This window comes from Podarcis raffonei, chromosome 8 (genome assembly GCF_027172205.1).
Source record: "Podarcis raffonei isolate rPodRaf1 chromosome 8, rPodRaf1.pri, whole genome shotgun sequence".
Classification (NCBI taxonomy): Eukaryota; Metazoa; Chordata; class Lepidosauria; order Squamata; family Lacertidae; genus Podarcis; species Podarcis raffonei.
This window is the reverse complement of record NC_070609.1, coordinates 6,151,243-6,177,116: the sequence shown is the minus strand read 5'-3', so window position 1 is coordinate 6,177,116 and position 25,874 is coordinate 6,151,243. Positions and strand designations below refer to the sequence as shown.

Here is a 25,874-nt window from a genome sequence, read left to right as displayed (position 1 = left end):
GAGGGCAGAGAAGGACTAGGGAGCCAAGGAGATTTTGGGGAGCCTTGGCTCAGTCCTATATCTATCATCTATCTATCTATCTATCTATCTATCTATCTATCTATCTACCGTATTTTTTGCTCTATAAGACTCACTTTTTCCCTCCTAAAAAGTAAGGGGAAATGTGTGTGTGTCTTATGAAGCGAATGCAGGCTGCACAGCTATCCCAGAAGCCAGAACAGCAAAAGGGATCGCTGCTTTTGCTGCACAGCAATCCCACTTGCTGTTCTGGCTTCTGGGATTCAGAATGTTTTTTTTCTTGTTTTCCTCCTCCAAAAACTAGGTGCATCTTATGGTCTGGTGCGTCTTATAGAGCGAAAAATACGGTGTATGTGTGTGTGTGTGTGTATGTGTGTTTTATCATTTTCAACAATTATTAAACATACTTTTATACCTTATACATTTTTTTTTTACTTCCATCAATCGCATCTGAAAATTTTGCCAACCTTTTCACTTAATTTACATTTCTTACTTTCACTATTACATTTAAATATCATAACCAATGTCTCTCTTCTTTGCAATATTTCATATATTTCTCCTTACAAAACTTCTTGCGTAATTTGTTGATTACAGTTGCTCTTCAAATAGTTCGTACATTTCTTCCAATCTTCTGTAAATCTCTGGTCCCGCAGGTTTCGAATCCTTCCTGTCATTTTATCCAATTCTGCGTAGTCCATTAATTTTGTCTGCCGTTCTTCTTTCGTCGGTACGGCTCAGTCCCATCTCTCACACTTGGTTTGCCCCCCTCTCCCTTCACAGCCTCCTACACAGTTCAAGCCCCCCATGGTGGTGGAGTGGGCACCGGGGGTCACTCCCAAGCCCGACCGGATCACCGTCAAGAGGCACGTCCAGCAAATGATTGAGGTAAAAACAGCCCAATGGCAGGGCCAAACAGGCAGCTGGCTACTGGTGTGGTACCCGTTTTTGCTTTTGGCTTTAAATGGCAAAAGCCATTCCAAAGAAGATTGGAAATATGAGTTAACGGACTATGCTGAAATGTTCAACTAATTGGAAACCTTAGAAATTAAGAAGATAACAAGTTTAAAAAGTAATTAGGAGCGTTTATTGCATATTTATAAAAGCAATGTACAGTGGTACCTCGGGTTACAGATGCTTCAGGTTACAGACGCTTCAGGTTACAGACTCAGCTAACCCAAAAATAGTACCTCAGGTTAAGAACTTTGCTTCAGGATGAGAATAGAAATCGTGCAGCGGCGGTGCAGTGGCAGCTGGAGGCCCCATTAGCTAAAGTGGTGCTTCAGGTTAGGAACAGTTTCGAGTTAAGAACGGACCTCCAGAATGAATTAAGTTCTTAACCCGAGGTACCACTGTACATACATTGGCAGGATTTCAGGGAACACTTGTAATTTTATGAAGTATAAAATGGGAAGTTAAGAGAGTTAAGAAGTAATATGGACATACATAAAATAGAATATTGTAAAGGAACCAGGGGCAGGAGTAGAGAGAAGGATCTAAGCAATCCCATTTTTTGGAATTTTTGGTGATCCAGTATATAGATTTAATAAGGTTTTTTTTGTTAAAAGACTGATTTTTCTCTGTGAAAACTAATAAAAATATTGAGGGGGGGTGCAAATGGCAGTAAAACTCATGTAGCCAAATGGACCTGAACGCTTTGCTTTCAGCCAGTGTCCTTTCTAAGCACAGCTCTGCAATATGAATTTTAAAAAGCACATCCAATTCATATTTAAAAGAAATGATTGCCCTGCCTCAAAGAATCCTGGGAACTGTAGTTCCCCCCTCACAGAGCTAAAGTTCCTAAAACCCAGGCATAGGCAAACTCGGCCCTCCAGGTGTTTTGGGACTACAATTCCCATCATCCCTGACCACTGGTCCTGTTAGCTAGGGATTATGGGAGTTGTAGGCCAAAAACATCTGGAGGGCCGAGTTTGCCTATGCCTGCTATAACCTGTAACAAACTACAGTTCCCATAATTCCCTGGAGAAAGCCATGCACCGTTAATGTGCCTCAGAAGTGCTTTAAATGTACGATGTGGCCACAGACTCAACCCTTTCCGCCCATAAGCGTGGATCAAAAAGTTGCTTAGAAGAATGCCGACTGGCTATAAAACAGCAAATCAAAATTGCAAATAAGGCAGATGGTGTGTGCTTTTTAAAGGGGCATGTCGCGTTTTGCAGGCTGTGTTGTGTTCTGAGGTGTTGCAGTTTGACCTGCACATTATATTTCCACGGGAGTTCCAGGCTGGGTGTGTGTGTGACATTGCCACAGCTCTCCGCTGTAGCTCTGCAGCACTGGGTAAAGTTTGTTGACGTCTTGGGTTGCTTAGCTTGAATACGGCAGGAACATTTTGGGTGACCTAATTGGAGAGAGAGGGTATTGCAGAATTATCTACGTGCATTTCACGGGTGCATTTGTCACCAAACAATTCCGAGATTGCATTGCATGCGTTTGTGCCAAGCACTGACATTCTCGACATTTTCGGTCCCTGCCCCACAATTGTCAATTTCTTCTGCGCCGTGTTGTTGGCCAGTGTTCAGTTGAAATTAAGCCGCCGCCTGCCTACCAACACCTCTTGTCTGTTCTGCCCTTTGTGACACATTGGGTGGGTGCTGTTATGATCTGGAGTCGTGTTTTGCTGCTCTGCGACCCTGATGGGTGCAGGAGCGCCCCCTCAGAGGTGCCTGTTCCCGCTTTACTCCACCCCCTTCCACGCAGAGTGAAGGAAGAGGCTCAAATCCGGCCACTCCAACCACTTCCTTTTCTGCAAATTAAAAGTTTGCTGCTGAAACAGGCTGTGCATGCCTTGGTGGGGGGAGGAGGGGGGAAGAGACACCCTCCTCTCCCCCATTTGACAGAGGAAAGCATCAAGAGGCTGATAATGTCTAAGATTTCTGTCTAAAGCCCCTAACTGTGGACTGCTCAACGCTGCCCTGTGCCAGCCAGTGGAGAGGCTGGTTCATAGGTTGCCCCACCAACCTCATTCTGCTTCCATAGCCAGCTCTGCTGCCCTCTCACCCCCCCACCCCCCTGGCACACCTGACTTCTTCCTTACAACCAGTTCAGGTTGCAAAGCCTCCCAGCTTCCTTAAGTCTCAGCGCTGCCCTTGCAGAACTCAGCAGGAAGAAGATAGGACGAAAAATTAGAATGAGGGCGACGTTCACATTAACAAAATGTACAGTGATACCTCGGGTTAAGTACTTAATTCGTTCCGGAGGTCCGTTCTTAACCTGAAACTGTTCTTAACCTGAAGCACCACTTTAGCTAATGGGGCCTCCTGCTGCTGCTGCGCCGCCGGAGCACAATTTCTGTTCTCATCCTGAAGCAAAGTTCTTAACCTGAAGCACTATTTCTGGCTTAGTGGAGTGTGTAACCTGAAGTGTCTGTAACCTGAAATACAGCTTGATTGAAATACAGCTTAAAAAACAAGATTAAAATACAACATGAAAACATTAAATGCAGCCTCATTTCAGTGGAAACTCAATCAAAAATTTTTGGGGGGATAAAAATGTCAAGTCTTCACCAAGGCTGACTATCCAGACTGGTCCTACATGGGTCAGAAAAAAGCCAGGGAAGACCCCAAATAGGAGTTCCATCACAGGAGGAGAAAGGAGAAAAGAAAGAGGTACTACTACAACAACAAAGGTGGCCGCCATGACTGTAACAACTACCGTGCCCGGAGACAGGCAGTTCGTGCATCCGTAGCGGTGACCAGAAGAGGAAGGGCCGCTGGGAGGAGTCCAGAGAGAATAAACACCATAGTACATCTGCAACGTGGGACGTGGGTGGCGCTGTGGGTTAAACCACAGAGCCTAGGACTTGCCAATCAGAAGCTCAGCGGTTCGAATCCCTGCGACGGGGTGAGCTCCCGTTGCTCGGTCCCTGCTCCTGCCAACCTAGCAGTTCGAAAGCACGTCAAGGTGCAAGTAGAGAAATAGGTACCACTCTGGTAGGACGGTAAACAGCGTTTCCGTGCGCTGCTCTGGTTCGCCAGAAGCGGCTTAGTCATGCTGGCCACATGACCCGGAAGCTGTACGCCGGCTCCCTCGGCCAATAAAGCGAGATGAGCGCCGCAACCCCAGAGTCGGCCATGACTAGACCTAATGGTCAGGGGTCCCTTTACATCTGCAACAGCACAAACGGATGCCTTCCTCTGCCCCAGCTGCAATAAAACATGTCTCTCCTATATTGGTCGCTGCAGCTTTCCAACAGTTTGACTCCACTCCCAAAGGTGCATTTCTCCACTGTCTCCCCAAGACAGACAGATGCCAACAGTAATGTCAGGAGACCACACACATGCCCCTTCCAGAGCCATGATTCGCAGAGTGGTCGAACAACCCCGTTCCTGAGAAACTCTGGGAATTATAGTTCTTCTGAGGGGAGAATAGGGGTTCCCTAACAGCTGTCAACAGCCTGAACAAACTACAGTTCCCAGGATCCTCTGGAGGACACCATGACTATGTAAAGTGGTATGATAGCGCTTTGAATGTGTAGTGCAGCTGGGAGCGAAGGATGTTCAACCTTTACAGTGGTACCTCGGGTTACAGGCGCTTCAGGTTACATATGCTTCAGGTTACAGACTCCCCTAACCCAGAAATAGTACCTGGGGTTATTTTATTTTTTATTTTTTGTGTGATCCACAAATGTTTATTTTTAATGAAAAAATACTGAAAAGTGTGCCACAGTGTCCATAGCTCCTTTTGAATAGCACAAAGATATGTCATTTGAGGAATAAAGTCTTAACACTGTAGAAAAAAAATGTGTTTCTTTAAATTATGCCCCCCACAAACAAAAACAAAAAAACGGGGGAAAAACAGTAGAAAAGTAACGCTTTTTACACACTGGAGTGAAACAAAACGGTTAGTCAGAGGTAATAGGGGTTAAGAACTTTGCTTCAGGATGAGAACAGAAATCACACGGCAGCGGTGCAGCAGCGGGAGGCCCCATTAGCTAAAATGGTACCTCAGGTTGAGAAAAAATTTCAGGTTAAGAACGGACCTCCGGAACGAATTAAGTTCTTAACCTGAGGTTGTTTAGTCGTTTAGTCGTGTCCGACTCTTCGTGACCCCCTGGACCAGAGCACGCCAGGCACCTCTGTCCTCCACTACCTCCCGCAGTTTGGTCAAACTCATGCTGGTAACCTCGAAAACACTATCCAACCATCTCGTCCTCTGTCGCCCCCTTCTCCTTGTGCCCTCCATCTTTCCCAGCATCAGTGTCTTCTCCAGGGAGTCTTCTCTTCTCATGAGGTGGTCAAAGTATTGGAGCCTCAGCTTCAGGATCTGTCCTTCCAGTGAGCACTCAGGGCTGATTTCCTTAAGAATGGATGCGTTTGATCTTCTTGCAGTCCATGGGACTCTCAAGAGTCTCCTCCAGCACCATAATTCAAAAGCATCAATTCTTCGGCGATCAGCCTTCTTTATGGTCCAGCTCTCACTTCCATACATCACTACTGGGAAAACCATGGCTTTAACTATATGGACCTTTGTTGGCAAGCGGACGTCTCTACTTCTCAAGATGCTGTCTAGGCCTGTCATTGCCCTTCTCCCAAGAAGCAGGCGTCTTTTAATTTCATGGCTGCTGTCACCATCTGCAGTGATCATGGAGCCCAAGAAAGTAAAATCTCTCACTGCCTCCATTTCTTCCCCTTCTATTTGCCAGGAGGTGATGGGACCAGTGGCCATGAGCTTCGTTTTTTTGATGTTGAGCTTCAGACCATATTTTGCGCTCTCCTCTTTCACCCTCATTAAAAGGTTATTTAATTCCTCCTCACTTTCTGCCATCAAGGTTGTGTCATCTGCATATCTGAGGTTGTTGATAATTCTTCCGGCAATCTTAATTCCAGCTTGGGATTCATCCAGCCCAGCCTTTCGCATGATGAATTCTGCATATAAGTTAAATAAGCAGGGAGACAATATACAGCCTTGTCGTACTCCTTTCCCAATTTTGAACCAATCAGTTGTTCCATATCCAGTTCTAACTGTAGCTTCTTGTCCCACATAGAGATTCCTCACCACTGTACCAGTGTAGAGGTACCACTGTATAATCACTCGTTCTTCTTGCTTATCCCAGCCGCCTCCTCCTCCTCCTTCCCCCCTCCACTTGCTGCCTTGTCTCGGTATCTGGATTTCAACCCCCTCGGGGCAGGGACCTACCATCTCGTCCTTTGGGAAGAGGTGTTAAATATACAGCAGGTGTATGTTTAGAGGGCAATGCCCACGTTCTCTGCCTTCTCATCTTCCAATGGGTTCTGACAAGACTCCTTCCCCAACAGACTGTGTTCAAGAATTACGATCCTGAGCAGCGGGGCTACATCTCGGAGGAGGATTTTGAGATCATCTCCACGAGTTTCCCCTTCTCCTTCTACGGGCTGGAAAGAGAGCGGTAAGTGAACAGGATTTCAGGGGGAGAAGACTCTTTATGGATGTGACAACAGCTGCCCGAATGCTGTTAGCCCAGAGATGGAATGTCCCTACCAGAGAGGAATGGCAAGCTAAATTGATGGACTATGCCAGGGGTCAGCACACTTTTTCAGCAGGGGGCCGGTCCACTGCCCCTCAGACATTGTGGGGGGCCGGACTATATTTTTTGGGGTGAAATGAACAAATTCCCAAGCCCAAAAAATAACCCTGAGATGCAGTTTAAATAAAAGCACACATTCTACTCATGTAAAAACACCAGGCAGGCCCCACAAATAACCCAGAGATGCATTTTAAATAAAAGGACACATTCTACTCTTGTAAAAACATGCTGATTCCCAGACCGTCCGCAGGCCGGATTTAGAAGGCGATTGGGCCGGATCCGGCCCCCGGACCTTAGTTTGCCCAGCCATGGACTATGTTGACTGGAAAGCTCAGGAACCAAGAAGACAAAAGTTTTATTCATTTTTTTGAAATCATTCTATTTGATTTTACCAATACAAAGTTATAAAAAAACCCAAATATATATCCATATACAGAGATTTCTCTGAATCTAAGGACTCCCCCCCCACCCCCTCCATGGAGTCCCATTTTAAACATTTAAAACTTTAAACAGTAATGGGGGGGGGATTATAATTTATTTAAGAGACCACCGCAAGCAGATGAAAACATTAGCAGGATTCTAATTTCACTTGTAATGTAACAAAGACTATGGAAAATATGGATGGAAATAAAATATTGATTATGGAATAATATGCTGTTGTAAATGTTCACAATAGGAGGTGATGGACGAGAAAGTCTTGAGATTCAGAGTAATCTCTATATATGGATATACATTTGGATTGTTATGAATTTTTACTTGTAAAGCCAAATAAAAAACATCTGTAAACGACGCGCTCATAGAAAATATCACAAGGTGGTTGGCAACTTGGAAACGCAAGACTGTAATAGAAGCAGTAGGAACGCCAGGCCCATCCTCTCCGTTTGACAGAGAAACTCTGGTCCGAAAGGCCTGAACAATAGAATTTCCAGGAGGCACCTGAAAGTGAGCAAGGGTGACCTCAATTGGCAAGGAGCGTCTCCACCCCCATCGTTCTGCCCAGACACTGAGGTCCATCTCCAAGGGGCTTCTTGAGGTTCCCTCACTGTGAGAAGCCAAGTTATAGGGAACCAGGCAGAGGGCCTTCTTGGTGGTGGCACCCGCCCTGTGGAATGCCCTCCCATCAGATGTCAGAGAGAGCAACTACCAAACTTTTAGAAGACATCTAAAGGCAGCCCTGTTTAGGGAAGCTTTTAATGTTTAATAGATTATTGTACAGTGGTGCCTCGCTAGACGAAAAGAATCCGTTCCGCGATTCTCTTCGTCTAGCGGTTTTTTCGTCTTGCGAAGCAAGCCCATTGACAGCTTAGCGGATTAGCGCTACAGCTGTCAAGCGGCTTTCAGCGATCAGCTGTTAAGCGGCTTATCAGCGGAACAGCTGATAAGCGGCTTAGCGGCTTAGGAAAAGGGCGAAAAAAGCGAAAAAACCCGCGGGGGGACGCAAGATTTTTTCGTCTTGCGAAGCAACCCCATAGGGAAATTCGTTTTGCGAAGCGCTTCCAAAACGGAAAACCCTTTCGTCTAGCGGGTTTTCCGTCTTGCGAGGCGTTCGTCTTGCGGGGCACCACTGTATTTTAATATTCTGTTGGAAGTCGCCCAGAGTGGCTGGGGAAACCCAGCCAGATGGGTGGAGTATAAATAAATTATTATTATTATTATTATTATTATTATTATTATTATTATTATTAGGAGTTCCACAGGGCAAGGGCTGCCGCATTAAAGGCTCAGTCTCTGGTTAAGGGCAGCTGAGGCTCAGGGGTGTGTGAACTGACCCAAAACGCCCCATCAGAAAACATACCCCCACAAGGGTTATTTAAGTGCCAGGCAGGGCAATTCAATCCAAGCATTGATGACCCAAGCGAGGAAGGCCAAAGCCTTACACTGTGTGACTGTTTTTCTCTTCTTCTCCTCAACCGCAGGGAAGGCGCCTGGAGCCGTGAAGAGCTGTCCGAGTATTTAATGCGGGCCTGTGCCATCTTCTCCAAACTGGGCCTCGGGTTCCTGCACAACTTCCAAGAAGCCACCTTTAAAAAGCCCTCCTTTTGTGACAGCTGCAATGGCTTTGTGAGCTTAATTTATTTAAAATGGATTTATACCCCACCCTTCCATCCCCCCATATAGCCCAGGGCAGCAGACATGCTAAAAGCAAAAAATCCCAAAAACCTTCGGTCAAAGTATTCTAAAGCCAATTGCAATTAAAAGCATCTAACAGTAGCTGCCGCCGAAAACACTTTGAAAGCAGTCAACAGCTGAGGACATTCCTCCATCCAAGGATCTTGGGGTTGTCAGTATCCTTCGGCCACCAAATGCCATGTAATCAAATTTCTCCTGCAAGTTAATAACGGTGGAAGCAGGCATAACTCACTAGGGAAGGCGTTCCGCAACGGGGGGCACCACTGAAAAGGCCCTGCCACGGGTCTGCGCCACTTGGCCAGCCCCTGGTGGTGGCAGCACCAATGCACGTCACTCATCTCCACCCCCTCAAAAAAAGAAAACCCACTGCCAAAACAGTCCCTATTACTGGCAGAAACAGTAGCTGCCGAGCTGAGCTGCCAAACTGGAGAATCTGCTTTTCTTTTATAGTTAGCAGTAGTGCAAACGATGGGCTGGCATGCCTAGTGGTTGCAGTAATCAGCAACAGGTGGGATGGAGGACGAAAGGGCTAGAGACGTAGGAGAGACTGTAGACAAGCTCCCTTCAGAACAGCCTTCCAGATATTTTGGGCTATTTTTATTTATCTCACCTTTTTCTCCAAGGAGCTCAAAGTGCCACGCATGGTTCTCCTCCTCGTTTAATCCCCACAGCAACCCTGCGAGGTGGGTTAGGCTGAGAGGCAGCGACTGGCCTCCAAGGTCACTCAGGGAGCTTCATGGCGAGGTGTGGATTTGAACCCCAGGCTCTAGTCTGACATGCTACCCAACACTAGCTCTTGACTATGCCAAGTTGGAGAAGGCTGCTGCAGAACCAGCTAGTTTTGCAGCCTCTCTCCTGCAGCCATGAGGTCTAGAATCTTGTTAAGTTTCAAAACCTAAAAATTGAAATTCCCAGAACTCTGCTGCCACTTTTGAAGTGGGCAATAAAGCTTCAGTCCCTGGAATAGGTTGGAGCAAGTCCCCCACCTCTCATCCACCTACATTGCCTTTGGTGTCTAGTTCAACTTAACACCTCTGTTGTTGTTGTCTTTTGTTCTTCTGTTCTAGCTCTGGGGAGTCTCGAAGCAAGGATACAGATGTCGGGGTAAGCACGGCCCCTAGTGGGCACTAAAGGAGAGGGGATCCTATTAACCAGGGGTCAGCAAACTTTTTCAGCAGGGGGCCGGTCCACTGTCCCTCAGACCTTGCGGGGGGCCGGACTATATTTTTTTGGGGGGGAAATGAACGAATTCCTATGCCCCACAAATAACCCAGAGATGCATTTTAAATAAAAGGACACATTCTACTCATGTCAAAACACGCAGATTCCCGGACCGTCCGCGGGCCGGATTGAGAAGGCGATTGGGCCGGATCTGGCCCCCGGGTCTTAGGTTGCCTAGCCATGCTATTAACATTCCCATCGCTGATGATGGTCTCTTTTCTCCTGCAGACTGTGGGATGATCTGTCACAAGCAATGCAAGGACCAAGTGGAAGTGGAGTGCCAGCGGCGCTTCCATTCCTGCAGCTCCGAGAGCACCCTGTCTCGGACTGCCACGCCAGCTGCCACCTATCACCCTAGCTCGGGTAAGGGGGTGCCCAGACTGGGGTTCCTGGTGTGGGATGGCCAACTGGACCAGCTCCAGCGATGCACAGTGGCAAGGAGGCTATTCGCTTCCCAGCCTTGCGATCGGTGGTACGGCTTCTATAGAAGAGTAGGAACGCAGAGCAAATTCCACTTGACACCATAAACTGTGGTTTGAAGCACCAGTTCAAAACCAGCACGAGAAAGTACAGGTTTTGCTCACAAAGGTCATCCTGTGCGTTTCATGGCTGTGTGGGGATTTGAACCCAGGTCTCCTAGGTCCAAGCCCAGCACTGTAGAACTACTGCACCACACTGCTTGCAGGAACCAATCTCTTAGATACGATGGCCACGTTTCTAACCACACTTCCCTTACTCCACACGGCAGGCTCGGAGGAAGAAGCTTTCCTTTTCCCGCCCAGACGAGAGCACAGCAAAAGCCCCAACCTGGTGCAGTCGAGCCCAGCGGGCAGGCGGCGAATGAAACACGCCAGCACCCAGACAGATGCAGACAGTCCACAGGAGCCACGGGGACACAGCAAGAGTCTAAAGCAGCTTCTGGAAGAGCTGAAGGAGGTGGAGAAGGTGAGGGTTTTGGGGAGGGCAGGATTCCACATCTGGGACTTCTGTGGAACAATAATGGGAAGCTACTTATGACGCGGGTGACGCTGTGGGTTAAAGCACAGAGCCTAGGACTTGCCGATCAGAAGGTCGGCAGTTCGAATCCCCGCAACGGGCTGAGCTCCCGTTGCTTGGTCCTTGCTCCTGCCAACCTAGAAGTTCGAAAGCATGTCAAAGTGCAAGTAGATAAATAGGTACCACTCTGGTGGGAAGGTAAACGGCGTTTCCGTGCACTGCTCTGGTTCGCCAGAAGCGGCTTAGTCATGCTGGCCACGTGACCCGGAAGCTGTACGCCGGCTCCCTCAGCCAGTAAAGCAAGATGGGCGCCGCAACCCCAGAGTCGGCCACGACTGGACCTAATGGTCAGGGGTCCCTTTACCTTTACTTTGGTCTGGACAGGCCCAAAGTTGCTGGGGAAACAGGCAACCCCCACTTTAAGCTGGAAGCATCTCGCTCTCCTTTGCAGGAACGGGACAGGCTGCTGCTGGTCAACCAGAGCCTTCAGAGCTGCAACTCGCAGCTGGAGGCTGAGAACAGCTGGCTGCTGAAGGCAGATTCATCGAGCCTGCCCCCCTTCTCCTGTTGGAAGGCTTTGGCTGCCTACAACTCGCACCTGCCTCCCAAGCCCAACTGAGCCAAGGGCACAGGAACAGTGAGCTACAGGCAGGAAAGTGGAACCTCTCAAGGAAAGGAACAGAGAGAAGGGACAAGGTGCTCAGCGGTAGAGAATATGGCTGGAAATGGATGCTGCTGCCCTGAAGCCACTGCCATTCCTTGCCAATAATACAGAGATGGCTGAACAAGCAGCTGGACTCAAGCTAAGGGGCTTCCTTTGTTCCTAATAAAAGGACTATTTCTTGAACGGAGGCGCCACCAGATAGCTTGCTTCTTTTTTTGGTGATGCTGCAGATGCACATTTTGGGTTCTGCTGCTATTAGCCACAATGGCCCTGTTCCACCTCCGCTGTCCGAGGCAGCAGACCGCCGAAGGCCAGCTGCTGGGGCATTGGAAATGAGGAGAGTGCTGCTGCGCTCAGGTCCCGCTGCGGGGGCTTCTCATTGGCGCACTTGGTTGGCCTCTGTGAGAGGAGGGTGCTGGGCGAGGAGGGCCACTGGACTGCTTCAGCAGAGCTCTCCTTAGCTGAAGAGTCCCGGATGGCTCAAGAACCTAAGCAACTGCTTGGCTTGTTTGCATGTGGTGGCTTGCCAATAGCTCTCTGCAGCAATCTATATTTAACCAATGAGGGAGTGCGTAAACAGGGACCCTGCCTTGCTAGCTGGGGCGAAGCGGGTGACCTTCTGGTTGGGCTTCCAATGTCAAGAGTGGAGACCGGGAGAAAGGAATCCTTAGAAGGTGGAATCTGGGGGTTCGGCAGCAGGTAAAGGGGGATGAGAGGCGAGGCAGAAGCGCCTACTGACTGCGACCTCTTCCACTGACCCCCTTCGGCCTTGCTTTCAACCCCCCCCCCCCGCATCTTTTATTCACTCCCCTAACCCTCTGTTCCAGGGACGCGGGTGGCACTGTGGGTTAAACCAAAGAGCCTAGAACTTGCCGATCAGAAGGTCGGTGGTTCGAATCCCCTTGATGGGGTGAGCTCCCATTGTTCGGTCCCTGCTCCTGCCAACCTAGCAGTTTGAAAGCACGTCAAAATGCAAGTAGATAAATAGGTACCGCTCCAGCGGGAAGGTAAACGGCGTTTCCATGCGCTGCTCTAGTTCGCCAGAAGCGGCTTAGTCATGCTGGCCACATGACCCGGAAGCTGTACGCCGGCTCCCTCGGCCAATAAAGCAAGATGAGCGCTGCAACCCCAGAGTCGGCCATGACTGGACCTAACGGTCAGGGGTCCCTTTACCTTTAACCCTCTGTTCATTTGGGGGATGTGGGGTGGAATACATTCATTGCTGGAAATAGAAGCAATGCATCATACTGAATACAGGAATTATATTGTTTAAATCTAACTCTCCCCCCATAAAGATCACATTCAGCTATACTCCCCATCAGCTTTGTGTAACCGCTCCCCCTTTTTGGGCAGGGGGAAGGAATGTGATTTCCCCTTAAAAGAAAAAAGATAGAAAAATGTCCTTCAAATGGCAAGCTGTCCCTGACTTTTAAAGTATTCTGCTCTCTTAACCCTCCTGGCACAATAATAAAAAAAGAGAGAAGTAGAAGATGACGACTAGAGTTTTTAAAACACACACATACTCCCTTGCACAATGAGTTTGAATGACAAGGAAAATGTTTAATCTCTTAGTGTTACACTAAACCCAGCCTGACCATTTTCAATCCTGTCCCTTCAGAACAAGGACAAAAATTAACTTGCACCATTCAAACAAAACCCCATACTCACTGGCTGTTGCAATTGAGCCACCCTGTAGATCAGCCTTTCTCAACCTGCAGTCCCCAGATGTCATTGGACTACAACTCCCATCATCCCTAGCTAGCAAGGCCAGAGCTCAGGGATGATGGGAGTTGTAGTCCAACAACATCTGGGGACCCACAGGTTGAGAACCGCTGCATAATCCAGAGGAAAAGGTACAAACAAGTTTGGGTTTGTGCTTAAAAATCCCAAATTAATATCTTCCCTCTTCCTACATTGTCTGGTTAAATCTAACGGGACATTTCTAAAGCTGGATTTCTCATAAATGCTGCCCACCCAGCCCCAAAAGGAAGGTTGCTTCTACCCACATTCGGCATCTAAAGCCCAAAAAGAAACCTTGAGAAATCCAGACATTTGCCAGCACCTCTTGTTCCTTCATCCTTGCAAGTTGTGTATTAACTAGATAAGGGACGGGGAACATTGGCCCCCAACTCCCTTCACACCCGATCACTGGCCCCACTAACTGGGGGTGCTGGGAGATGAAGTCCAATGGCATCTGAAGGAACCACAGACTCCCCATCTCTGCTCGAAAGGTGCAATTCATCTGACACCAAGCTATAATGCGGACAACACAAACGTCCAACAACTTTAAAGCAACTGAAAGGGGGGTGGGGAAGGGGGGAGAGATGTCTGATGTTAGCACACATGCCCCTGCCCACTGTCTCAATTTCAACGTAATGGGCACCTTTCTTGTAAACTGCATTTCCTCGCATTTTAGGGAAAAGCAACACTGAAACCATCTTTGGTGATGGCTGGGCTTTGAGGCTGTATCCACCGCTCATCCTTGCTGCGGTTAACTTCCTGAAGCTCTTCCCTGCCCTAAAGTTAAGGGTGGTTTTGACCATACCCCACGCCGGAGGAGGTCAGGATCCAGCCCCTTGCTATTTTTTCTTCTTCTTGCTCCGCTTGCCCCATCGCTGGTGGCCGCCGCCTCCTTCTCGTCTCTTCTCCCACGTGGGCATGGGGGGTTCGATCTCATTCGGACGCCCACCGCGATCCGGGACGTCACCAACCATCAGCACCTGAGAGGGAGGAAGAAATGGACGCGAGAGTGAACAGGAAGTGTTGTTACTAATGATCGCCATCATCCATTTATTCAACGCCTTCTAAGCTACCGGTGCAAGGCGATTTATGCATAAGATAAACAGAGGCTAGAAGTACATTTTAAACAAGGGGGGAGGAGAATAAGAAGCTGATGTTTCTAAACACTAAGGGATATCATATAGTTAAAGATATGTACAGTGGTACCTCGGGTTAAGTACTTAATTCGTTCCGGAGATCCGTTCTTAACCTGAAACTGTTCTTAACCTGAAGCACCACTTTAGCTAATGGGGCCTCCTGCTGCTGCCACGCCGCCAGAGCATGATTTCTGTTCTCATCCTGAAGCAAAGTTCTTAACCTGAAGCACTATTTCTGGGTTAGCGGAGTCTATAACCTGTAGCGTATGTAACCTGAAGCGTATGTAACCCGAGGTACCACTGTATAGAGGAGAGTCCTTAAATTCATTGCAGGAAGTAATAGAGAACATAGGTAACCAATACTGGTTCGCCAGAAGCGGCTTAGTCATGCTGGCCACATGACCCAGAAGCTGTACGCCGGCTCCCTCGGCCAAGAAAGCGAGATGAGTGCCGCAACCCCAGAGTCAGCCACGACTGGACCTAATGGTCAGGGGTCCCTTTACCTTTTAATATAATGTATGTAAAAATCCCGAACTCGAATAAAACATCAAAAAAAAAAAAAAAGGAAAAAGAAGAAGAAGAAGCTGATGCTTGTGGTAAAGACTCATTTATCAAAAAGCTGTTAGAACAAAAATGCCTTCAATTGTTTCCGGCAAGTGAGGAGGGTGGGCACCTGTTGTATCTTGACAGGAAGTGACATAGAACTTCCTGTTTGCTCCCTCCCTCCTCTATCAATGACTGGTGCTCTGGCGTTTTATTTCTGGGGTGGAGAAATTGGCAACCAGTGCACTTAAGGGATAAAAAACAGGGAGGCTGTGCAGGTACAGCTCAGGTCCCATTGCCCAGAGCCCCTGGATGGGAGAAATGGGTAGTTTTTTTCATATATTCAAGTTATCTGGAATCAGCCTTGCTGAGCACCCGTGCACAACAGCACAGGCCTGCTATAGGGCATTCCGTTACCCCGTCCCAGCATCTTGGGAACGGCACCCCTCTCCAGCCCAGTACCTTGTTGACGGCACAGCTTGTCTTGTCCCGCGAAGCTCCGCTGCTGGTCTTCACGATGCGTGAGAAGTCCTCCCGCGCAGCCAGCAGGTGAGGAACGGTGACTTGGGACTCCTCCAGCAAAGATTGCCGCAAGGGTTTGAAGGCCTCTGACATAGCTCCGCTGCGGTCCTAAGTTGCGGGGGGCAAAATTTGAGGGAAGAAGTCCATTTTTCATTCAACACCCCCCCCCCAAGTCTATTCAGGGCGGGTCAATGCTGCTGAACTATTATTAAAACTATTATTTATATGTTATTTCTTTTATTTATATCCTGCCTTCCCCCACCATGCAGGACCCAGGTTGGCCCACAGCATAAATTAAAACAAATACAACTAAAAAAGCACAAAATATAATTATTATTTTTAAAAAATATCATTTCTTAAAATTTACACACTGCTTGGCTGCAAAGAAACAACCAGCTCAAAGCGGTTCACAAAAAGATAAAACTGTAGAATTGTCAATAGGAAACATCAGCATCATTTAAGGCTTTCAAAAAGTTGAAAGAACCACAGACACTAAACACAGATTAAAACTCGCACCAGCTTTCTAAATGTCTGGGTAGGTTCATCCAAACAAAAAGGTTGTTAGCAGACGCCGGAAAAAAAGTGAGTATAGTGAAAGCACCTGCCTGGTGTCAATTGGCAGAGAGTTCCAAAGGGCACATGCTGCCACGCTAAAACATCAAGGGGGATTATGTGGCTCCTGTATCAGGGCCAGTTCCCTCAACTGAAGCTGTCAAGTGGGCGTAAATGGAGTAAGGAAGTGTCACAGATAAACTGGTCCCAAGTTGTTAGGTTGGAAGATGGAGCAAGCTTCCCCCCAGCTCTCGAACCAATGGCTTGAAACTTACAAGAAAGAAGATTCCAAATAAACATTGGGAAGGACTTTCTGACAGCGAAAGCTGTCTGGCAGCAGAACGGACTCCCTCGGGAATGGACCGCCATATATCACGGATGTCTGAGTTGAGATTCCTGCATTGCAGGGGGTTAGACTAGAAGACCCTTGGTTGTCCCTTTGAACCCTACGATTCTAGGGATCGCATTCACCTGGTGCTCTACCAGCTGCACTGGCTCCCGGTGGAGTACAGGATCAGGTTTAAGGTGCTGGTTTTAACCTTTAAAGCCCTCTACGGCCTAGGACCCTCGTACCTACGGGACCGCCTCTCCTGGTATGTCCCACGGAGGACCTTATGGTCTTCAAATAAAAGCATCTTGGAGGTCCCAGGCCACAGGGAGGTTAGGCTGACCTCAACCAGAGCCAGGGCTTTTTCAGCTGTGGCCCCGATCTGGTGGAAAGCTCTGTCCCAAGAGTCTAGTGCCCTGCAGGACTTGACATCTTTCCGCAGGGCCTGCAAGACAGAGCTGTTCCACCAGGCCTTTGGCCAAGGCGCAGTCTGACCCCCTCTCTCCTTCTGTAATCTTCACAGAACTCTAGCCCAATGGTTGCCATGAATTAAATTAATTTGATTCTGAACTGATTTTAGAATGTATTTCAATTAATTGACTGCGATTTTATGTAAACTGTGCTATTTTTACTGTTGTTAGCCACTCAGAGCCCGGCTTTGGCTGGGGAGGGCGGGATATAAATAAAATATTACTATTATTATTATTATTATTAGGAACACGAGTGGCGCTGTGGGTTAAACCACAGAGCCTAGGACTTGCCGATCAGAAGGTCAGCGGTTCGAATCCCCGCGACGGGGTGAGCTCCCGTTGCTCGGTCCCTGCTCCTGCCCACCTAGCAGTTCGAAAGCACATCAAAGTGCAAGTAGATAAATAGGTACCACTCTGGCGGGAAGGTAAACGGCGTTTCCGTGCGCTGCTCTGGTTCACCAGAAGCGGCTTAGTCATGCTGGCCACATGACCCGGAAGCTGTACGCCGGCTCCCTCGGCCAATAAAGCGAGATGAGCGCCGCAACCCCAGAGTCGACCACGACTGGACCTAATGGTCAGGGTTCCCTATACCTTTAATCGTAACACCAGCAAGTCTACCCTATTCTTAAAAACCACCACACACCAACACATTCAACCCTTTAAAAGCACATGCCCCCCTCTTGTCCAGCTCACTCACCTTTGCCCTCTCGGACCAATGGAAGGACTCTACGGTGACGTCGAGACGAGTGGCCATCATGCGTTGGCGGCACTGATACTCCGTGCACAGCAAATCCCGTATGCCCTCCAGCGCCCCCTAGTGTTTTCATTTGGGAGAGGGGCAAGAGGAAGCGGGAGACGTAAGCCGTTTGCTGTCCTTCCACCCACCGTGGAACCACCCTCAACAACCCTGCGTTGGCCAGGGACGCGTCTGGAGAAGGACAACCCGTCCTGACCGAAGGCCTGTCCCTACCCATTCCTCGGAGGTCAGTGTGGCCTTTAGGAGCGGCGCCATCTGCTGGTGTTCAGGGGGTAGTGAAGAAAGCACCTCCGAAATCTAAGGATGAGATCACAAGTTTAGCTGTTTGGGGGGGAAAGAAAGAAACAGACAATTTGCATATTGGGGTGCAGCCAAAGCAGCGGTGGGGGGGAAGGTTCTATTCCTCTAACTGCCCTGAACAGCCCCCCCCCCTGCTTCCAACATTCAGCAAGACAGCTAGAATTAAGCTGCGGGGAGCATTAGAGACCAGGAGCTTTAGTGCCTCCGACATCTTTGGCGCATGCAGAAGTCAAACAGCCGCCCCGTCCTGCCCCAAATGCGTCCCCACCTTGGCTTCTATGTCAGCCATGGCTTGATGGACTGGGCAGCCTAGATCCAGGTCCGGCATTCCCAGGGCTTGGCAGATGAGTTGGAGCTCCTTCACCGCTTCGCCAGCTGGGTCTTCTTTTTCCGGTGGCGAACGGAGCGTCTTCCGAGCCAGCAGCCGGGCGGCCAGGAGCTCTGAGCTCAAAAAATCTTGCCAGGGAAGGAGAAAGAGCTGGATTCAGTTCCCGTCCTAAATTTATATCCCATAAACCTTGGGGACCTAAGTGCCCATCATCTAGGATGATTTTAAAAAAGGGGGGGTTGGGAATTAATTAAGTAAAATATATTTTTTTAATTTGCATTTTTTTTATTTGTTAACGTTCTTATATTACATCAGTAAAAGTCACATTACACTACAGGACTTATTATAATATAATTAAGTAAAATATTATTGTTATTTATTAAATTTATTAGTCCCTTTTTTGCCATGGCAACTCAAAAGCAACTTGCAAAAAAAAACCCCACACATAAAAACCCCCAGATGGAAACATCCCACCCACTCTAAAAGGCCATGGTTAAAAGCCAAAGCCTTGTTTAAAAAAGATGTGTAACAATGGTGCCAGACGCGCCTCGGAGGCCACCACTAAAAAGGCTCATTCTTGTGTTCCTGCCCTTTGGACCTCCCATTGATTTTTTCAAAAATAAAAATGAGCTAATACACACCCACACGACTCACTGATCCTTTCTAGGAGCAGAAGTTCTTAGCCACGCGTTTTCTGAGCCCACCTGCACAGAATGAGCCGAGGAATAAGCCCCTTCCTGCCTGGACTTACACAGGAGCTGGAGGCACCTGTCCGGGGTGCTAAGCCTGGCTGTGACGTCCCCCGAAGTCAGTGAGGAGTAGGGACAATGCAGCTCCCCAAGGAGGCCGCTCACTTCGATCTGAAAGGTCTCGGCATCCCCAGGACCTGAAAGGACACAATGCCACTTGGGGATAGAAATCTACAACATCAGCTCAATGAGGATTGGATGATGATAATAATAAAATTTATTTATACCCCGCCCTCCCCAGCCAAGACCGGGCTCAGGGCGGCTAACAACCAATAATAAAAACAAGTTGATTAAAATACAACTTAAAAAACAAGATTAAAATACAACATTAAAACATTAAGATGCAGCCTCTTCACAGGAGGAGAAAGGGAAAAAGAAAGAGGGAGAGGGAATCAAACTGATTCTAAGCCAAAGGCCAGGCGGAACAACTCTGTCTTACAGGCCCTGCAGAAAGAAATCAGATCCTGCAGGGCCCTGGTCTCATGAGACAGAGCGTTCCACCAGGCCGGGGCCAGTGTTGAAAAGGCCCTGGCTCTGGTTGAGGCTAATCTAACTTCCTTAGGGCCCGGGACCTCTAGGGTGTTGCTATTTATGGACCTTAAGGTCCTCCGTGGGGCATACCGGGAGAGGCGGTCCTGTAGGTACGAGGGTCCTAGGCCGTGAAGGGCTTTAAAGGTCAAAACCAGCACCTTGAACCTGACCCTGTACTCCACTGGGAGCCAGTGCAGCTGGAAAAGCACTGGGTGATTATGCTCCCATGGCAGAGACCCTGTGAGGAGCCTCGCTGCAGCATTCTGCACCCGCTGGAGTTTCTGGGACAGCTTCAAGGGTAGAGCGAATTACAGAAGTCAAGCCTAGAGGTGACCATCGCATGGATCACTGTGGCCAGGTCGGGGCGGGAAAGGTAAAGGACCAACTGCTTGATGCGGCGAAAAAATGTCGCCTTGGCTGTTGCTGTAACCTGCGCCTCCATGGAAAGGGAGGCATCAAGGATTATACCCAAACTCTTAATGGAAGGCAATGGCACTAATTGGGCCCCCGCAAGAGAAGGGAGTTGGTCCCTCATCCCCATGCCATCCCGACCCAGCCAGATGAGAGGGTTGTCCTCGGTACTAGTCAATACAACCATCCCTCCAGGCATTCTCTGCCCCCCCACCTCCCTCTCCAGTTCCAGTATGCTAGAAGCTCCCTTGATGACCTTACTGCTTTTCATCCAAGTGATGGAGCAACAGGACCTTGCAGCAAGCAGTTCCATGGGTTAACCACCCAGAAGCCAGCTAATGAAACCCCACAGACTCTGGGGTACATTACATTTGCTTCTCAGATGTTATCAGCCCGGTGGGATAGGGGATTCCTTGTGGGGCTCTAGGCTGACTCACACACCCTTCACCCCCTGTCTTCCTTTAGCTCTTGCCCAAGAAAGTACAGTGGTGCCCCGCAAGACGAACGCCTCGCAAGACGAAAAACCCGCTAGACGAAAGGGTTTTCCGTTTTGGAGGCGCTTCGCAAAACGAACTTCCCTATGGGCTTCCTTCGCAAGACGAAAGCCCATAGGGAAATCTCCGGGACAGCGGAGCGCAGCGCGTCTTCCCCACTGTCCTCGGACCTCCTCCGAAGGCTGGCGGTGGGGCGGAGAGACCTCCTCCCGCCGCCAGGCTTCGGAAGGCTCCTCCGAAGGCTGGCGGTGGGGCGGAGAGACCTCCTCCCGCCGCCAGGCTTCGGAAGGCTCCTCCGAAGGCTGGCGGTGGGGCGGAGAGACCTTCTCCCCCGCGCCAGCCTTCGGATGGCTGTCCTGAAGACTTGCAGTGGGAGGAGGGTTTTCCTTCCCACCGCCGACATTCAGAATGCTGTTCTGAATGTTGGCGGTGGGGAGGAAAAATCCTCCTCCCACCGCAAGCCCCAGGAACAGAGGAGAAGCGCTGCGCGCCTTCCCCTCTGTTCCCGTACCTGTCCTGAAGGCTTGCGGTGGGGAGAAAAGCCCTTCTCCGCACCGCCAGCCTGGCAAGCGGTCTCCATAGGAACGCATTAATTGATTTTCAATGCATTCCTATGGGAAACCGTGCTTTGCAAGACGAAAAACTCGCAAGAAGAAAAAACTTGCGGAAATAATTAATTTCGTCTTGCGAGGCACCACTGTATTTGCTGCATTCATCTCTCCCCACAAAGCCAGATTACCTACCACGAGTGGGATTCACGTCCTCTTCGAGAGGGCAAAGGCTGCGGAGCTCGGAAACCAGCCAAGAGCAAAGAGCTGTGAACTCGGGGCTGGAGACGCCGGCTTCAGCTACCCGAGCAAAGCCATCCATCGACAGGCACCTGGGTGCAAGAGAGAAATAAATAATAATAATAATAATAATAATAATAATAATAATAATAATAATAATTTTATTTATACCCCGCCCTCCCCAGCCAAGACCGGGCTCAGGGTGGCTAACACCAGGTATAAAAACAATAGATTGAAATACAACATAAAAACAAGATTAAAATACAGCATTAAAATGCAGCCTCATTTCAGTTGGAACTCAAATAAAAAACCAAGGCCAACTATCCAGACTGGTCCTATGTGGGCAAGAAAAAAAGCCAGGGAAGTCCCCAAATAGGAATTCCATCACAGAAGGAGAAAGGAAAAAGGAAAGAGGGGGAGGAAAGAAAGGAGATTTTATTTACACGATTGGTCCCCCCCCCTTCTTCCTAAACTGTATATGTAAAATGTAAGGCTGTCATCACGCAGCTCCCATTGGAGAATACAGTGGTACCTCAGGTTAAGTACTTAATTTGTTCTGGAGGTCCGTTCTTAACCTGAAACTGTTCTTAACTTGAAGCACCACTTTAGCTAATGGGGCCTCCTGCTGCTGCCGCACCGCCGGAGCACAATTTCTGTTCTCATCCTGAAGCAAAGTTCTTAACCTGAAGCACTATTTCTGGGTTAGCGGAGTATGTAACCTGAAGCGTATGTAACCTGAAGAATATGTAACCCGAGGTACCACTGTAGTTAGCGCCACGTCACAATCCTGAATTTGCAGAAAGTCATGGGAGGGGACGGGGAAAAGAGAGAAGCCAGGTTGTAAAAGGGTGGTTTTAAACAGCAGCATAGAGTTGAAGAAAGCAGGGATGGAAGGCCACAGAGGAGCTGTGAGGGTATGGGGGCGGGGCTTGAGGGTGCTGTCAGGGGGCGGGCAGGATTGGCAGGCAATGTGCACAGGGGCAGCAGCCCCTGGTACTGAACCCACGCTTCCTCTAAACCAACCTGGTGTGCCCTCCAAGTGTTTTGCACGATAAATGGCACCAGGTCAGGGAAGGTTGCTGCAAGCTGCTACGTCAAGCTGCAATTTCCGCATCGGCAGAAAGGCTGTATACAAGTGACCCAAATCTGTATATGTTCCTAAAAGGCCTCTTAATTCGAAGAGACCCAACAACCAGCACCACCACGATCCTCTCCCTGATCCTCTCACAGCTGCACCCGAGTAATACTCCATTTCCGCACATCGGAAGGGGTCCAACACAGGTTTTCCGGAACAGAGAATGCAAATCCCAGCAGGACTGAACCCTAAAAACTTCCCACTCTGGAAATTAAATAATGGACACATTGCGTGGGGGGCGACTGCGCTGGAGGAAACGTCAGTGTGCCTGGCTGCTAACCATCTACTGCCGATTTGAGCAGTATTTGAACATGGCAATATTCTAATGTTGCAACTCCTTGGTGCTGGGATAGGGAGCCAGTGGCTTGCAGGTGCAATGTGGCCCTCCAGGGCTCTCTAACCGGCCCTCAAGCTGCCCCCCCCACAAGACGTGCTCCATATCCTCCCTGACTGCTTTTTCCTGGTTGGAATGGGTCTCTGAATTACGGTAACTTGCCTGGATAGCAAACAGACAGGTATGTTTGGGTGTGTCTGGAATGTAGCCACCTGGGTAAAGGTGAGGGCCGCACCCATCCACCTGCACAGCTTTTGCCTCTTGCCCTGCCCAAGACTGGCACACAGTCTGTGGAAGGCTGCCCGTCAAAGAAGGCAGCCCTCAGGTCAACACACCCCTAAAACAACTACTGGCCTTAACCGGTAACAGAAATAGGTAGGGGCGGGGGGGGGGGGGAGACGGAGAAAAGGAAGGAAGGAAGGAAGGAAGATAGGAAGATGACACTGTTTTGGCTTCTTACATTTGGTGCCTAGACACTAAAACCAGCTTCAGTTTCCAGAAAACAGGCTCACAGGGAGCCTTGCTCCTTGCATTCCTGAATGGCTTCAGCAGCTGATGACACAGAACTGGGTTCACCAACTATACAGAGCTTCACTGGCTGACACACAGAGAGCATTACCTTTTCCCTCTCTCTGCTCTCTCCCAGGGCCAAGTTCTGGCTGCAAGCTCCTTGCGGCAGGGACCTTTCTCTCAGCTGCCACCCCAAGCACCGGCCTGGCCAATGATTGGTGGGTCTTGAGGCAAAAAGTTGGGACTCTTTCAGAAGCGGGATGTGGGGCAAAGCTGGTGAGGGGGTGTGGCTGAGGAGGCGAGAGTTCCAGGGGGGCCAATAAAGAGAGGTGGAGACAGCTCTCTCTCTCTCTCTCTCTCTCTCAGGGTGTGCCCTCAAACCTAGAAGCACAGAATTGTAGGGTTGAGGGAGGGACCCTAGGGGTCATCTAGTCCAACCCTCTACAATGTGATATATAAAAAATAAAATTAAAAAATTGTCCAGTAGCACCTTAGAGACCAACTAAGTTTGTTCTTAGTATAAGCTTTTGTGTGCATTATTTATACCCCGCCCATCTGAGTTTCCCCAGCCACTCTGGGCGGCTCCCAATCGAGTGTTTAAAACAGTACAGCGTTAAATAATAAAAACTTCCCAAAACAGGGGAGCCTTCAGATGTCTTTTAAAGATAGGATAGCTGCTTATTTCCTTCACATCCGAAGGGAGGGCGTTCCACAGGGTGGGCGCCACTACCGAGAAGGCCCTCTGTCCAAGAACAAACTGTCCAAGAACAAACTTAGTTGGTCTCTAAGGTGCTACTGGACAATTTATTTTATATATATATATATATATATATATATATATATATATATATATATATATGTTGACTGCCTCAGACCACACGGCTACCTCCCTGACTCTAGAACCCTGCAATGCAAGATTCTTTTGCCCAACTTGGGACTCGAACCCATGACCCTGAAAATTAAGAAACTCCTGCTCTACCGACGGAGCTCTTCCTCTTTCCCCTCCCCTAAACCTTTTCCTACCCCAGCCGCCTCTGCGGTTGCCACAATCATAGCTGTCAAGCGTCCCTTATTTGGCAGGACAGTCCCTTATCCCAGCGCCATGTCCCGCTGCTGTCCCTTATTGATGATGTCCCTTAAATAAGCTACTGAAGGTAATGGGGCCCTTTCTATGTCCAGCTGTCCTTTGTCAACAACAAATTGTTGCTTTTTGTGTGTGTTGAATATATGCTATATGGTAATTTATGGACCTAATAGGTATCTAAAGCCATTTGCACGCAACAAAATATGTATTATATGAATATGCAGAATTGGACAAATTGACTGGGAAGATTTGATATCAGAAAGACCAAAAGTTTATCGAGGACTGGGGGAAATTTACAGAATATCTGAAAAATATATGTGATGTACAAACAACGCTTGTTGGTTTTAAAGAGACTCTGTGAGATAGTAAGAAATATTGTAAAAAAGAGAGCAAGAGGAAAAGGAGTGTTAAAAGGCAATATTGTGTTTAGAAACGCGTTAACAAAATAGAATTTTCACGAAAGATTGACAGAGAAACTGAGGGAAGTCAAAAACTGAAGAATGTGTGCTAAAATATTTGATGATTGTATAAAATTGTTTGGAAAATTGGATAAAAATTATTTAAAAAACCCCAACAAAATATGTATTTTATCAAAGTAATTGTTGATCCCTTATTTTGGCTGCCGGTCCCTTATTTTCGAGGCTGCTGGTCCCTTATTTTCAAATCTGTAAGTTGACAGCTATGGCCCCAATTCCTCTTTCCCCCTGCTCCTTCCAGGTGGGCCCCCGAACCTGTTTTCCCCTTCCCCACCCCAAACCCCTTTCCCTTCTCCCTCCCGTCTCCCCCACAAACCCCTCAGCTTCTTCTTTTTTTTAAAGAATATTTATTAAATTTTCCAATTTTTTTAAAAAGAACAAACAAAAACAGAACAAACAAAAACATTAAAAAAGATATAAAATTCACAAATCATACTTTTAAATAACAAATTTCTCAGACCTCCTCATACTTCTCCTCCTTGTATCCCAATTATGATTATTAGTTCAGCAAATCCTTCATTTAAAGCATATTTTTCAAACCCTTTTTTCCCCATCTATGCTCCTTTCAAACCCCTCAGCTTCTTTCCTTCCCCCTCCTCATGTGCCCCCTTCCTCTTCCCCTCCCCCTCGGCCTGGGTCCCCGCACCTCTTTCCGCCCCCGAACCTCTTACCCTCGGGCCGCGTCTCCTTCCATGCCTCCGCTGGAACCAACCTGTCACCTCGCGCACGCGCAGATCCCAAGCCCGGCGAGCTCTTCCTCTTCGCGCCCATTGGCTGGGTGGGCCCAAAACAAGAGGCGGCGCTTTTCATTGGCTGGGTCGCCCAGCCGGTGAGCTCCGCCATTGGAGCAGGAGACTTTTATCCCCACCTCCGTTGTGACTCGGCCACGCACCCCGCCCACCACGTCGAAGGCTCCCTCACCGCATTGGCTGACAGCTCTCATAGCAACCGAGCGCCCGCCCATTCCCTTTCCTCCTCCTCCTCCTCCTCCCCCGCACGGCCCAGTCCTCGGCCAATCAGGAGGCCGCCTCTGTATCCAGCCGGTTAAAGCTCCTCGTTACGTTCCGTCTCTATGGCAACTCGCCAGACGCGCGTGGAGATCAAAGTCCAACTCGCCGACCAATCAGAGCCTGGCGC

The 25,874-nt window shown here is 48.7% G+C and overlaps 2 protein-coding genes across 3 annotated transcripts in view; one reads left to right on the top strand and one right to left on the bottom strand.

Moving 5' to 3' along the window:
- RASGRP4 (RAS guanyl releasing protein 4) overlaps positions 1–11,601 on the top strand; it is a 39,789-nt gene extending 28,188 nt beyond the window's left edge. Inside the window, exons 11-17 of the mRNA XM_053397768.1 lie at positions 799–903; positions 6,291–6,400; positions 8,455–8,599; positions 9,736–9,772; positions 10,118–10,252; positions 10,638–10,834; positions 11,337–11,601. Of these exons, the coding sequence (XP_053253743.1) occupies positions 799–903; positions 6,291–6,400; positions 8,455–8,599; positions 9,736–9,772; positions 10,118–10,252; positions 10,638–10,834; positions 11,337–11,504 (897 nt within the window). The 3' untranslated portion in view covers positions 11,505–11,601. The remainder of the gene's footprint in view (positions 1–798; positions 904–6,290; positions 6,401–8,454; positions 8,600–9,735; positions 9,773–10,117; positions 10,253–10,637; positions 10,835–11,336) is intronic.
- A 1,483-nt stretch (positions 11,602–13,084) lies between these two features.
- Positions 13,085–25,510, bottom strand: FAM98C (family with sequence similarity 98 member C). Of its 2 annotated transcripts, XR_008331684.1 has the most exons (9): positions 25,409–25,510; positions 21,154–21,290; positions 18,977–19,111; positions 18,166–18,353; positions 17,811–17,894; positions 17,538–17,654; positions 15,431–15,598; positions 13,380–14,269; positions 13,085–13,261 (listed from the first exon to the last, which is right to left on the bottom strand). XR_008331684.1 is itself a non-coding variant. In XM_053397767.1 (8 exons), exons 1-8 carry the CDS (start codon positions 25,429–25,431, stop codon positions 14,129–14,131), a joined length of 993 nt encoding a protein of 330 aa, XP_053253742.1. In that variant the 5' UTR covers positions 25,432–25,510; the 3' UTR covers positions 13,310–14,128. The 2 variants fall into 2 exon arrangements, 1 of the variants encoding a protein (XP_053253742.1); XM_053397767.1 differs by lacking the exon at positions 13,085–13,261 and having other exon boundaries at positions 13,310–14,269.
- Positions 25,511–25,874: the final 364 nt, after the last annotated feature.